The sequence below is a fragment of the Poecilia formosa genome, unplaced genomic scaffold, assembly GCF_000485575.1.
Source record: "Poecilia formosa unplaced genomic scaffold, Poecilia_formosa-5.1.2 Scaffold557, whole genome shotgun sequence".
Lineage (NCBI taxonomy): Eukaryota > Metazoa > Chordata > Actinopteri > Cyprinodontiformes > Poeciliidae > Poecilia > Poecilia formosa.
Genome location: NW_006800496.1, coordinates 187,221 through 202,087, shown reverse-complemented (window position 1 = coordinate 202,087; position 14,867 = coordinate 187,221). Strand labels below are relative to the sequence as shown.

Here is a 14,867-nt window from a genome sequence, read left to right as displayed (position 1 = left end):
CTTATATCATGGTGCGCTCTATAGTCCGTAAAATATGGTAATAAAAATAACATATTACATAAAACAAATATATAAATGAGTATGAATTTTTTTTTAAACTCAAGTATTCAAATAAAACTTTTAGACAATCTTCTAATTTATTTAAACCCCTCCACATGCTGGCTTGCACGCCGAACCTCCCGACAACTTGCAGGTGTTGTAGCAAACACTGTTCATCTCTGATAATGTGTTGGATGAACGAGCACGTGGCTAACACGTCACGTGAATATCAGCACGTTGGACAGCAGCTCCAGCCTCACACCGCCCACAGAGGATGGAGCGAGCGGCGGCTTCATGGCTGAGGAAGGAAGTTCCTGTTTGGAGGAGATGGAGACTCGTTGTCAGCACCCTGTGGGGTAAGGAACCGAGTCGCGTCGGGATTTCACCTTGTGAAGAGGGTCTGTGTTGCTGAGGATGGTGCGCGGCTGTTTGAACCGAGCCACCATGGATCGCTGCTGCTGCGTAATTTCGGCACATTATTTCGTGTTCGGAGGAGTCCTGCTCTCACCTCCTCTCATCCGTCTTCTCTGCTTGCGGCGCCGGGATGGTTGGGCGAAGAGTTGACGCTGAACCGACGTCCAACGCTCCTTCGCTGCTTGGATAAAACGGAACCCATTTAAAACCAGAAACTTTGCGATCGGGAGCTGCTTCAGGAGGACGAGGTGTGGGACAAAGCCCGCAGAGACAGCAGGGGAGTTGATGGATGCCACCGCGGAGAAACAAAGGACTCCCACAAGCTGCTCACCTCCTCCTAATGAAAAACATAAATGCCTTCAATAAGTGGGGTTTTTATTGACGACCGACCTCCCTTCAAGACCCGTATTGATTTTCTTATTCAGACAGGGTATATTTTGAGGATAACACCTTGGACAGCTCCTCATTGTCACTCAGAACCTGTACTGGGTCCTGTTGGACCTGCTGGACCGCAGCTGGACTTTTCCATTCTGACTTTAAGCAGCTCTGGGCTCCTGGTTTAGAGCTCTGTAATTGAATCCCGATACAAAACGCCTCCATCCATAAAGAAAAACAGTAACTCTTCCTCATTGGTCAGACTGCAGTGCACATGCTATAACAACAGGATATGCAAAGAGCCATGGGCTGATCTACCAGCCTATCATGTTTCGAGCATGCTTTTTTTTTGTAGTTTTTTAAATATAGCAAGATGTGAACTGCTTACTGTGATAAATTCCACAATAATAGACTTAATATTAATACTAATAATTATGATGTTTTAAATAAACGACAAAAAAAAGGGGGGGCTGTGCCTGTGCTGTGAAGGTTCTGAGACATGTTCAAGTACCGTCTTGGAACGGTTTTCAGTGAACTCAAAGTGTTGCTGCTGATGCACTCGGATTCGAGCAGCCGGAGGACTGACCCAGACACAGACCCAGAGCAGAGCAGGATGAGAGGCTTCACCATCGCAGGCTGTGGCTGGCCACAGATGAGCTGCTCCCACCGTGACGACGACGAGGAGTACTACGGGCCCCGGCCACGCAGCCTGACCTCCGAGGATAAAGAAGGAGACAAACCCCAGGGAGCAGGAGGAGGAGGAGGAGGTCTGGAGGCGTCCTCCCTGCCGAGTCTCTCTGAGAGCGGGGTGCAAGCACAGCAGTGCAGGATCTGCTTCCAGGGGCCAGAGAAGGTGAACTTTTGTGTTTAAACACAAACCAAGCACGGTAGATCGTTATGGTCATTATCAAAGTGTCTCCACGTGGTTAAACGAGGTTAGTTGAGATGAACGGGTTTTGTAGGAGAAGGAAAATGACACACGGTCATTTGTTTTGCACAAATAAAAATCTTGACACACCTCCCATGCATTTGTATTCAACCCCCCTTTTAATCTGAGACCCCCCAAAATAAAGCCCAGTCTCTAGAGGCCAGACGTGATGATGTGACGAAATTTAAATCAGGCTTTGGTTTAAAAAATAAAAAATCGACCGTTTAAACCATCGTCTTGATGGTGCAGAGACGCAACAAAGACTCCAAACATATCCAAGATTTTGTGTGTGGTTGTTTTCCACAGTCACTCATCTGTAACACTCCATGCAGTGCACCCCAATTTCAAAGTAAAGTCATATAGTGACTAAGATTAAACCAAACTGAGCGTTCAGTGGTGATCTAATAATAGCTGCAGGTAGACAAAGGGCTTCTTTTAAGAACAGTCTGAGGAGAAAACTCAGCATTATAGAAACCACCAGAGAGCAGAACAGAGCTGTTATTTTATATTTTTTGCAAAGACATTTTTTAAAAAGTGTCATATTGACTTGGATTTTTGCTGTAATTAAAACAGCAAGTGTTTTGAGATCTGGAGAAGAAGGTTTTTTGGTCTTTATCTCCTAGTAGAAAAAGCTTAAACTCAATCATAGTGGATTGAGATCATCTGTGAACAGAACTGATAAATATGCCCTGATTTAAATCATTTTACTGCAGCTGTGGTTGTATGTTTGGGTTTGTTGTCTAGAAGGTGAACCTCCATTGAATCTCGAGTCTTTTTCAGCCTCCCACAAGTTTTCAAATGTCCTGTGTTTGAGCTGCAGCCATCTTCCCATCTACTTCGACCAGCTTCCCTGCTCTCACTTGAGAAAGTGTGAGAACGGCAAATGCAAAGCAAAACCACGTTTTTAAATCCCATTTCCGCAAAGCGTCGGTCTGAACTTGTGAGAAGCATGCGCCACTCTATGTGTCGGAAAGTTTTTGTTTCCTCTCCAGGTATAAAACCAATTAAAGACCTCACACATCCCCCGGAGTCAGTCAGAAAATAGAGCTGTCAGACTGAGAGCCTACAGGGAGCTGAATGATTACAATAACAAGAAAAAAAAACACACACTACTCCAGATGGTTCCTGATTTCCTTGGAGGACTAGGGGAAAATATCATGAGATGAGGTCAAATATATTCATATGAAGGCATTCGGGAGCAGATGGATCGTGAATGCCTCATAGTGACACTTCTTTTTCAATCTGTGTTTTTAAATCTGCAGCCCTGGGCTCAATTCTTTAACATTTTCTATAGATTATCAGTTGGATTCAGGCTTTGACTTGGCCGTTTTAACACGTTTATCTAAACCGTTCCTCTGTGGCTCTCTGGCTTTGTGCTTTGAGTTGTTCTGCTAAAGGAGGATGAACTTCAGACTCCAGAAATACGTCGACACTGACAGATTTTTTCAATTTAATTTTTATTTACGTAGCACTTTATAACAAGAGCTGCAGAAAGTGCTTTGCAACACGCATAGATGACAAAAAAAAAAACAGACTAAAATACATTAGAAACTTAAAAAGTCAGGTTATTAACAGGGTTAAAAGTCAGTGATTAGAATTCATTTCAAAGATATTTTTATCAGTTAATTAAAGTGGATGATCAATGATCTAATGTAGAGAGGTAGGCTGATCCAGATAGAACACTGCAAAACACAAACTCTCACCAAGTAGTTTTGGTCTAGTTTCTTGTGCAAATATCTTATTGCATTTAAAATAAGACAAATTAATTTAAAAGTAACTTCTCAGCAAGATATAGAAGCTTGTTCTAAGTAAATAATTCCTTAACATTGATGGAAAAGTTCTTGTTCTATTGGCAGATAAATTAACTTGTAACATGGGAAAAATGTTTTGCAAATTAAATAGTCTGCCAATGGGACTAGAACTTTTTCATCAATATTAAGGAATTATTTTCTTAAAACAAGCTTCTCCGTCTCACTAAAATGCTACTTGTAAGTTAGTTTTGTCCTTTTTCAAGTTTGCTAAGCTATTTGCACTAGAAACTAGACCCAAAATACTTGGTAGGGAACAGCAAAGACCTTCTGTTTTTTTTACCTCAAGGTTCTGGATGCAATGTGCATTTATACTTTCAGTAATTTACCAAAAATAATAAAAGGAATGCAACCGTCTCCTATTAAGACATTTTCAGGCGTTTATGGTCCAATATCGTGATGTGCTGCAGATTGGCACTTCACTCATTTGTAAATGTGAATGATTTTTAACAAAGCACTTTTTTTGTGGCAATTACCTCCCTAGAAAAGGAGAGAAACAAACAGATTCTGCAGCTGTCAAAAATATGCTAAAACAAATCATGTTCAAGGCAGTTAAGAGGATGACAGCGGAGCCGCTCTAAAGAGGAGGAACGCGTGTGAAACTGTTGAAGAGAGGATGACGAGTCAGCGACATCTAAGGACTCTGGAAATAGATGCTGGATTTATCGGATCCTGCTCGTTACTGATGAAGATCATTTATCACTGTGAGTTACAGCCACGGGAAAATGAGGCTGTTTTAAATGCAGAGAAGGTGGGAAATTGTAGCTCAATTGAACTTTTACACGTCAGTCTATTTCTGTCCCTTTTTATTGTGTCTAAATAAAACGATCCACTAAGAGGGAAAGAAAATGTAGCCGAATGTTAAAAAACTCCCATTCAATCAAATCAGAGTTAAATCATCTTTATTGACCAAGACTGTGTACTCAAACAAGGAATCTGACTTAGACTTTTAGTATAAATATATAGAGGAAATGCAATGAATGATTAAAGGAACAGTATACATGTACAGCCATTAGTAAACATTTACAGAGAAACTAAAAAAAAAAAAACAAGACAGGAGGTTGTGGAAAAGCAAATGTGGTTATTTTATTTCACAGTAGTTGATTCCCCACACCCCAAAGTCGTTGTTGTATTCATCAGAGTGACAGTCTGGGGACAGAAACTGGCTCTGTGGCAGCTGTTTTCTACAAATAATATTTATTTTCTGTATATCACCAACCTGAAGGTAAACATTTAGCAGTTCATGTAGTTTCTACAATCCTGGCACTCCTGATGTTGAAACCCTTAAAATAAGCAATTGCTGTTAATGACCCTCCTCCCCCATCATGAGCCTTGTTCATCACAATCTCAGTTAATTTAACTTTTCAATTGCTGTTGATGAATATCTATTTTCTTCTAGCTTTTTCCAACTTGTGCAGTTCAAAACATGTCTCACCTTTGTATCAGTTTCTTTTCTTTTTCCCATTTTGAATAGTTGCTAAAAAAAAAACACTGCATCAAATTCTTTCCAACTCTGAATTAACTCAAAAAGTAAAAAAAAAAGAAAAAAAAAAGCTTTTGTTACATTTATTTTATAGGTTTTTCAAACACATATTTTACATTTTAGGCCTTTTGTTTGTGGTTTCCTGAAGAGCTGATAAGTGTCGCTTGCTCTGCATCTGTGTATTTAAATATTTTTATATGCAGATTTGATCAAAAGCATCTGTTTTCTTAATTAAAACTCCTACCTTATGGACTAACTCTATCCAGCGTCCACAGCTGGTGAATTTCCCTGTAATACTGTCAGCAGTGTTGAGTGTAAAGTTATGCTTGAGTTATTTATTTTTCTGTCTTCTTTTATTTTATTTCAACGTTTCAATAAGCAGCCCAGCTGCTCGTCTCATGCAGTAACCCGTCTTTGTCCTGCAGGGGGAGCTGTTGAGCCCTTGTCGCTGTGACGGCTCCGTGCGCTGCACTCACCAGTCCTGCCTCATCCGCTGGATCAGTGAGAGAGGCTCCTGGAGCTGCGAGCTCTGCTACTTCAAGTACCAGGTTCTGGCCATTAGCACCAAGAACCCACTGCAGGTACACATCCAGAACAAGAAAGGAGATCAGTTACTGAATGCATCAGATTTTGATTTTGGACAACCAGGTTGCATCTCGAAAAGAAAACGCTTCACGTTTGTCCGTCTCTCTAAAACGAGTGTTTGGATGATTGTGGTGTAGCAGTTAATAGGTCATTTGGATAACTGAAGCTCTGGTGCAAATTAAACCATGATAACTCTGGAGGGGAACAAGTGCTTAGCTAAACCTTAGGAATATATATTTTTATACTTTGAATTTAATTAGAAAGAAACTAAGCTCGAGTTGCCTGTGAGTGCAGCATAGTCTTTCGCTCTCTCTCCAAAGCAGAAAACAGTTTTTCTTCCAAATGGAGTGAATCTCATTAAGAAAAACACAAACCTCTCTTTTTCACCACCACCAGGATAAACATGAATTTCACTAGACAGACAGTATATGCATACATATGCTGTACATAGATTGAAAATTGTTTTTTTTTTGTTTTGTTTTTTTGCATTCTGTCTTTCTCTCTCTCTTCGTGTCCAGTGGCAGGCCATCTCTCTGACTGTGATTGAAAGGGTGCAGATTGCTGCCATTGTGCTGGGCTCTCTCTTCCTATTTGCCAGCATTTCCTGGTTGGTGTGGTCGTCGCTCAGCCCCTCGGCCAAGTGGCAGCGGCAGGACCTTTTGTTCCAGATATGCTACAGCATGTACGGCTTCATGGACGTAGTATGCGTAGGTAAGAGATTGGAGCTCTATGATGTGTTTTGTGAAGGTTTTCATACGCGTTGAAGTGCTTCATCAGTTTTTATTTCAGTCACAAACATCAGTGTAATTTATAATACGAGAGACAGATGAATCTGTTGACCCAGCAGCAATGAACTCAACTCCACAAATCTGGTCTTTATGGAGGAGAAGCTATACCTAACCAGCGCTGCACACCAGCCTGAACAAATCCTCCTGACTGTGAAACACGGTAGCGGTAGCGTCATACTGTGGGGATTCTTTCCTTTAGCATGGGAATTGTAACTGGTCGGAGTTGACAGGAACATTGATTGAGCAAAACCGGGACAACCTTCAGGGGAAAATCTGTTGAAGACAGCAAAGAACGTGGGACTGGGGGAGAGTTTCACCTCTAAACAAACATCCAGACCTACGATGTGATGGTTTAAAGCAAAACATATTCATGGGTTAGTGTGGCCCAGTCAAAGTCCAGATTAGAAATTGGTGCTAATGATGTTGAAAATGATTGAACTTTAGCTATTTTGCGAAGGAGAATGGGCACAAATGTCTTTATTCCCATAAGGCATGACTTGAGAGAGCAGCAAATGATAGTTCTTCAAACTGATTCAACAAAATTTACTTGCAAGAATTTTGGAAAACAATTCATCCTTCCACTTTCACTTTGCAGTCATGTTCTGTGCTACTCTACACAAAAGTACTGGATTGAAGTCTGGTATCAGTAGTTAGCTTTTTGCACTAACAACAAAAATAATCAAACTCCACCAGTTTTCCAGTTTCCAACCAGAACACAATACATTTTTAAAGCAAACTGAAGCCAACTACACTCATCTTCATAAAGGGACAGTTTTAAAAAAAATATATTAAAATATTTCCTACAGCTCAGCAGCAGTGGTTCCTGTGGGCCACAATAACTTCAATTAATCTGTGGAGGATGAAGAGATTAATGATTAGTTGTTCTCTCAAAATATTCTGTACTTGTTTACAAGTCTGAGTCCACATTTAAGTTACAAACACTTACTGACTGTTGTTTGCCATCATGTCTGGCTGTAAATCTCCAAAATACAATCCTGGTACACGACGTACCTTCTGTACTTTTTAGTGCTCTCAGGTTGTTGTTGAACAAGCACTTGTTTGTCTGTTTGTAAGACTATTTCCTGCCCCAATCTCTCCCGACCTTTTACCCTTAACACCCAGGCCTTATAATCCACGAAGGATCATCTGTTTACCGGATCTTTAAGCGCTGGCGGGCAGTGAACCAGCAGTGGAAAGTGCTGAATTATGAGAAAACCAAGGATCTGGGCGACTCCGTCAGTTCAAGCAGCAAATCCGCCGGTCAAGCCGAAAGGAACTTTTCAAACGGCATCGCGGCCAACGGACGGAGAGCAACGAGTCGACACGTCAGGGCTATCCTCACCCACCACTGTGGCTACACTATCCTGCACATCCTCAGCCAGCTGAGGCCCTCGAACCTGCATGGTGCCAACCAGGAGGTGGTCATGAGAGTGACCACGGTGTGAGGTCATGCTTCGGTCTTTGAAGAGTAAATAAAAGTGCTGATAAAATAAAATCCTAACGTGCCATAAAATCTACCTGAGTGATAAGATGTGCTCTCAGGTTCGTCCTGAGCCGTGAGGAACCGTCTGTTTCTGAAACGTGAGGAAGGCAGAGCAGTGGTACGTAGAGCTGAGTAAAAATACATGGCTGGAAGAAAAAACATATTCATTTCAGTTGTCTCCTGGTCTGAATAAGCATGGAAAAGGATAGTCAAAGGATGAAAAAAAAAATAACATTTCCAAATTTCGTTCAGTCACACCTTTTCTGAACTTGTTACTTTCTTCCTTCCTCCCTTCAACATATTGAAAGCCAGCCCACGGCTGAAGTATCTGCCATAGCCTCATGCACTAGCGCAGAGGTTCCCAAACTGCGGGGCGCGCCCCCTAAAGGGGGCGCCGTGTCATTGCAGAGAGGGGAGGCGCGGGAAGCCGTCTGGATGAAAAAAAACAACAAAACATGAACACTGTATGCGCTGGGTTTTTACCTTAGAATGGCCAACTCTCTGTTATTCCTATGTCAATTTGATACAGTAGAGGCTTCCACACTTCCCATATTTGTGTCCTCTGTCACTTTTATCAGCAGTTAAAACTGTTTAATCCGTTGTTAACATGTTGTGACCTGTTTTTCCGAGCCGCCTTTAAACGCAACATGAGCGCTACGACGCTCGCGCTGGGTTTCCACCTGTGAAGGAGACCTGCTGCTGCTGTGCGGAGCTACGTAGGTTTGTGTTAGAATCACGGCAGCAAACCAGCAAAACGCAAAGAACTTTTCACAGTTTTTCCCTCCAAACTAACCGACTGAGTTGAGTAAAGCTGTTGGATGCAGGTAATGTTAGCTAAAAGATGACTAGCTAATGTTAGCTAAAAGATGACTAGCTAATGCTAGCTAAAAGATGACTAGCTAATATCAATACAGAACCTTAAGCTTAACAAGTACCTTGTAGGCTACCGGTGTCTATTTTCAGCTAAGTACATTCATTTTGCCCCCAAAAAAGTCGATGCCCCCCACCCCCCATCACACGTGTCGTTTCAACCATACAGCCATTTTTAATCAATAGGGGGGGCGCAGAAAATGTTTGGAAACCACGGCGAAATTTAATGTCTTAGGTTTCACAGTGCAGGTAAAGGATACAGAACTTTGGAGAGTCACTTTTGGAAAAGTCTGGAATTATTCTCCAAAAACCAGGGTAAACGTTTTATTTATAAACCCCTGTGACAATTTTTACCATGATAAATGTCCCAAAATGTGACTTAGACTTTTTTTTTTTACTTTATTTTATACATAAAAAAGGAAAAAAAAATATGCTACAGATATTAATATTGCTCCCATCCTTGCCCTCATGTACCTTCACAAAGAAACACAAATCCGCACATGTATGCAAACACTCCTAAAAGGTTTAACGGATAAAGTTTATGCCCTCCTTCAGAAAAAAGTTTATGTGGCATATTTGTTAAAATGTTTTAAACTGATGTCTGTATTAAAGTGTGTGTTGACTGAAGGACAAATATGCCTGTTTCATGTTGTTGGGTTTGAAACAAATATTTCAAGATGGAGAAAACCTTCACACCTCTTAAAATGTGTAAAAGGACTTAAATTGTTTTACCCTTTTTTGTTACTAATGTTAAATCAGTCTAAATACTTTCTGTTTCAACTCAGGCATGGATGACCAGAATTATTTCTGTCGACAATGTTTTCTTGTGTGACATCATCAAAAAAATAGGAAGACACCATAAGATATCAGAAAGAGAAAATTAATCAAATTTGGTTAATTTTTGGATTCAGCTACTAAAAGCCTGAAGGATAGGGATACGGATCTTTCATCTACTCAAACAAGTTTATACAAATATATACAACATGGTAATGTTCAGCCATCATACAGTCCCACAGATGAACATGTTTTGGTTAAAAAAAAAAAGTGTGAATCTGTCCACCTTTCAACCAATGACTGCTGGAGACAAACACCAGCCCCTCCGTGACCCTGCAAGGACAGAGACCGTAATTTTTGGAGAAATGCTTTTTTGTAATTATTATATAAATGTATTATTATTCATTTGATTTTTTTTTCTAATTTTTGTCTTTAAATACAAAAATTTGTTCATGCTCATATTTTTTGTTTGTCAGATGACATTGTAAAATATTAAATCAGATGTTATCAGTTTTTTTACTTGATTTCTCTTTCTACAAAATACGTTTTTACTCTACTTGAGTAATTTCTTGGATGCTTACCTTTCACTCATACTCTTCCTACTTGAGTATCATTTTTGAGTTCTCTATTTCCGATTAGAACTTTCACATCTAAAATGAAAAGCGCCTTCGTCGACGATGATTCTGACAAACCTGGCAACCCTCTCCAGACGCTTTCTGATGACGTCAAACTTCCGCGACTCCTCGCATGTGACAAACAGGAATCGACCACTTTCCGTTCCAGAAGTGGCTTTTTTGTGTTCACCTGTGAAAGTTTGGACTATATTCCGTGCTTGAACCCAGCATGGCTTCTACATCAATGCCGCAGAAGCGCTACTACAGACAGCGAGCCCACGCAAACCCGATGGCGCACCACACGTTTGATTAGTGAGTGAAGTTGTCCCATTAGCCTCTACTCCCCACAACATTCAGTGAGATTTAACTGTGCAGTACCACATGTGCTTTTTTCTTTTCCATTGCGACTGAGCACAGAGGACTGTGAGACTCTTCTGTGGAACTACTGTTGTTTACAGACAATTAGGGGGTTAAAGATGCATAAAATGACCAAATCTCTTGTAATTGGCAGACTGGCTCTTCAACTTGTCAGATAGTATTGTATCAAAAATAAAATGGAAATAATACATTCAGAATTACGGTGTAATTCCTGAAACTAATACTTTGTTTATTTAACCCCAGCATTTATTCTTCGTGGGTCATATTGCGACTCCACATATTAATAGCTAATTTCTTATTATTTCGGTGTCTGGCGATTCAATTCCGATTTTTAGGGTCACAATTCGATGCAGAAACGATTTTAAATTCAGAAACCAATTTTTCTGTTCAAATGGTCAAGAGATTCTGTTTAAATTAGGTGACTGACAAGAAGAAAAGACAATGTAAATAAATAGTATATGTATTTCAAACAATTATATAAGGTTCCTTACTTTCCGATTTCATCAGTTTATATTCAAACAAAAATAGATTTGTACATAAAATTCTGTAACTTAAATTACCAGTATTATGTTAGTTTAAATGTCTGGCTTTTTCTTAACTAAAATAAAAATATTTTGAATGCATATGTTGGGCGAAACCGTCTTCTACTGTGGCCGAATGGTTCGATAGAAGCAGTAAAGACGTACAACTTAAAGGTGTTTTAAAATCAAAATTTTAGCATTTTGATTTATTTTGATGTAAGTTACATTTAAGAGCAAATAAGTTTTAAGATAATTTTTTGTAGCCTTTATTTTTTTACATTTTAATTAAGTTGTGTAGACTTTGAAATGCACATTTTTTATATTCTCTAATTAATATTTTGTAATTTATTGACATACGGTGCACATTCCCAATTCCTCTGAAGCAACAAGAAGAGTCTTTTGTCTTTTTTTTTTTAGCTCCTGTCTGTTTATCCATCAGTATGGGTTTTATTAGAATCTACATGTGATGCGTGTGGCTAGAGTCAGCGTAAAGTCCTGACTGAATGAAAATTATTATAACCTGTTTATGTCACGTTAACGAAGAACAGCTGAAAACTTACCGGGTTTATCAACTGCGGTAGCAATTTGGCTCCAGTTCCTCCCCTTGTCATTTCTATATTCTTTGCACGAAATGTTGAATAAACATTAATGTTGTTTCCATATATTATCTCCAATGTCCGCTGGACTTTGGGTTGCGCCGTGTCAGCTGTTTGGGATTCCCCTCCGTAATTTCCCCTCAGAAAGCCCAAAGGAGAATCCGGGGTTTCTGATTGGCTACCTGTCACATTCAGCTTTAAGCTCCCGGTCGGGGAAAACCCCAGATTTAGATCGGAGTGGCCATGACGATCCACCGTAACCCACCACACTGCAGGATGATCGGTTACGAAATCACCAGCGACAATCTTAGATCAGCCAACGATCTAAGATTGTCGTAAGGGGAAAATAGGGGCAAAAAATAGTGTAGTATGAACTACACGATTTTTTTTTTTTATTGCATTTAGGTAGTCGGATGTGCCCATCTTCTCTATTTAAATCTCGTGATTACTGAAGGGCAATGTAGTATACAGACTTCATAATCTGCACTTTTTTGGTTGAATGCAATATTTATTTCCACTTTGGCTTTATGTTGTTTAGTTTTTATTCAAGTACGTTTTTTTTGTTAATGGAGACTGAGAATCCATTTTATTTTTGTTTTTGTTTTTTTATTTAGTTTCAGTTCCAGTGTTATGTGTTCTTTTGAAAATAAAGTGTATCTATCTATGGCAGGAAATCACATGCATTATTACGTCATTTCCATTAAATCAGTGTCAAAAGGTCTTGAAACAATATTATCGTTTATCGCAGTAATTTTTTAGACAGTTAGTCGCTCAGCAAAATTTGTTATTATGACAGGCCTCCTTAGTTGTTACTTCATCACACAGTTCCCCAGCCGTTAGGACAATTCAATGCTCCTGATTAACTTTACATAATTTTTGGACTTGCTCCCTAGTATTGAATATTGGTCATTGTCAGAGATAGTGAAGAGAAGAGGACCTGCGATGTGTCACATTTTCAGCTTTGCGCTGCAGTTTGAAATTCTGAAGTCACCCGACTTTGGGAAATGACTTTTAATAAAACCCATAATGTTAGTTTGGATAAATAATTGTGATCTTATTAGGATTTTCTGTAGCTGACCATGTTGTCCTCCTCTCCAGCCCGGTGTGTCCTGAAGAAATGGACTGGTCCAAGCTGTATCCCGACCTCATACCTGGGCCCTCGTCGGAGACGGAGGGCCCTAAAGTCGAGTTTGCAGACATTGGCTGTGGATACGGGGGTCTTCTGGGTAAATAGGTCGCTGACCTGAAGGCCGGCGCTTTTCTCTGCTATAAAATAGTTCTGTATTGTGTTTCTGTCTTCATCCTTTCTTCTTCTCCTCTTGCCAGTGGAGTTATCGCCACTGTTCCCAGATAAGCTCATGTTGGGCTTGGAGATCAGAGTGAAAGTATCGGATTATGTGCAGGACCGCATTCGGTCGCTGCGTGAAATGAACCCGGGAAGCTACCAGAACATCGCGTGCCTCCGCAGCAACGCAATGAAGTACCTCCCCAACTTCTTCTTCAAAGGACAGGTAGATTAACCTCTATGGGTTTATTGTTGGATTTTCTAAATCAGAAACAAAAAAGTGAGGCAAAGGGGGAAAAAAAGAGGCAAAGACTAGTTATTTTAACACAGTTTGTATGTATTTATTTATTTTTCACACGTTTAAGGTTTGTGTCGGTTTTCAAAATTCTTTGTTTCTTTGTCAGTGGATTGATGAATCGTTAGGCTCTTCAACCAGTCAGATATTATTGGTTTACTTCTCACACACAGTTAGGTCAGAATCAGTAGCCTTGTTTCTCTCAGTCTTATCCAGACCTTGTTTGATCCATTTTCGATATTTATATTTAAGCTAGAAAAATATTTTACATGCGTTTCTAAAAAACAGCAGATTTCAAAACCAGTTGTAAGGTAAATGTGTCACATTTTAATCCATGAAATCCCAGCGGTCACCATGAGATGATCAGGTTCGGAAGTTCAGGAAGAGAACTCCTGTTGATAACAGTAACACAGTTTACTGGTAAATTTACATTGAAAAACTATTTAAAAAACAATAATTAAAACTCACAAGACAAGTTCACAAGAACAACAAGAGATTTTGCTTTGAAGAAAGTTTTAAACGCAAACGGTCCTTTTTTCTGCAAGATTTTGCCCCAAACTGGATTCTTTTCCTTTCTTTTATCTCTTCAAACCATCAACTATTGATGGTCTGCAGGACAACATTTCCAATTTCCCACCTTAAACGTAAAAAAAAAAAAGAGCATTTTTCTGTAAAGAAAACACACTGATCCCCATTTTAGCTGTTCAGCTCACTGATTATGGCACCGACTAAAGCCCAGGCCATGTGTTTCATAAAAAGGCGCTTCGTTTATCTTTAACAGATGGAGTTGATGAAATTATGCAGATTATTTAATACATCCAGGAATTTTACAGCGATGGGTTCACTGACTGGGGAAGGACGTCGTGTCGGCTCGGTGCAGAGGCTGCTCACGTTAAATACTGTAATCTAGGACTTGTTTGAACTCGCTTTAGATTACACCGTGTGCTTTGTGTGGGAGGGGGGATAAATTAGCTAACATAGATAAAACAACTTTTCACCTTAAATGCCCCCTGACTGGGAATAAACTTGGAAATGAGCGCGTGTACAGAAGAGCTGTAAAAGTGTCACGTTTGTGTAATTCACATCACAAAGGTGTTTCAAATAAAAGTGCACACAAGGAATCAATCTGCTGTGACTTTGCCATGCTGTTCAGGTTAAATCAGAACGATGTGAGCTTTAATTATGCTTCCAGACAGGAGACGCTGTGCCAAACCCAGATTTGAAGCGCTTTAAATGAATTCACATGAACTGAAAGGAAAAGGAGAGAGACTGCTTTTACTTTAGGTGAAGACAAGCTGTATGAAAGTATTCATAACCCTTGACCTCTTTTCACATTTTTTTTTTTATCTCTCTCTCATTAGGAATTTATTCGTTAGACCTTAGTAAAAGACTCGCCAACTGGCACAAAAACGGATGAAATGATTTAGGAAAAATACAACAAAAACTCTGAGAAATATGCAGTTCATTTGTATTCCATCCCCTTTTCATGCCATATTTGGTGGTGGCAGCATGATGCTGTGGGAATGCTTTGTTTCAACTGGAGCAACAAAAGTTTTATAGTTTATTGGAAGATAGATGGAACCCAACTAAGCCTGGATAATAAAACAATAACAATATGTGTCACAATAGAC

At 39.8% G+C, this 14,867-nt stretch overlaps 2 protein-coding genes and 1 long non-coding RNA gene across 3 annotated transcripts in view; 2 read left to right on the top strand and 1 right to left on the bottom strand.

Moving 5' to 3' along the window:
- The first annotated feature begins 168 nt into the window (after positions 1-168).
- On the top strand, positions 169-8,154 carry LOC103129586 (E3 ubiquitin-protein ligase MARCH9-like). The gene is made up of 4 exons (XM_007540742.2): positions 169-1,681; positions 5,473-5,628; positions 6,151-6,343; positions 7,543-8,154. The coding sequence occupies exons 1-4, from the start codon at positions 1,328-1,330 to the stop codon at positions 7,863-7,865; spliced, it is 1,026 nt and encodes a 341-aa protein (XP_007540804.1). The 5' UTR covers positions 169-1,327; the 3' UTR covers positions 7,866-8,154.
- Positions 8,155-9,514: 1,360 nt separating this feature from the next.
- On the bottom strand, positions 9,515-10,219 carry LOC107834235 (uncharacterized). The gene is made up of 2 exons (XR_001660022.1): positions 10,129-10,219; positions 9,515-9,880 (listed from the first exon to the last, which is right to left on the bottom strand). It is a non-coding gene; the product is annotated as an uncharacterized LOC107834235 (long non-coding RNA).
- A 52-nt stretch (positions 10,220-10,271) lies between these two features.
- Positions 10,272-14,867, top strand: part of mettl1 (methyltransferase 1, tRNA methylguanosine) — a 12,155-nt gene continuing 7,559 nt past the window's right edge. Inside the window, exons 1-3 of the mRNA XM_007540741.2 lie at positions 10,272-10,473; positions 12,755-12,882; positions 12,983-13,167. Coding sequence (XP_007540803.1) covers positions 10,391-10,473; positions 12,755-12,882; positions 12,983-13,167 — 396 coding nt within the window. The 5' untranslated portion in view covers positions 10,272-10,390. The remainder of the gene's footprint in view (positions 10,474-12,754; positions 12,883-12,982; positions 13,168-14,867) is intronic.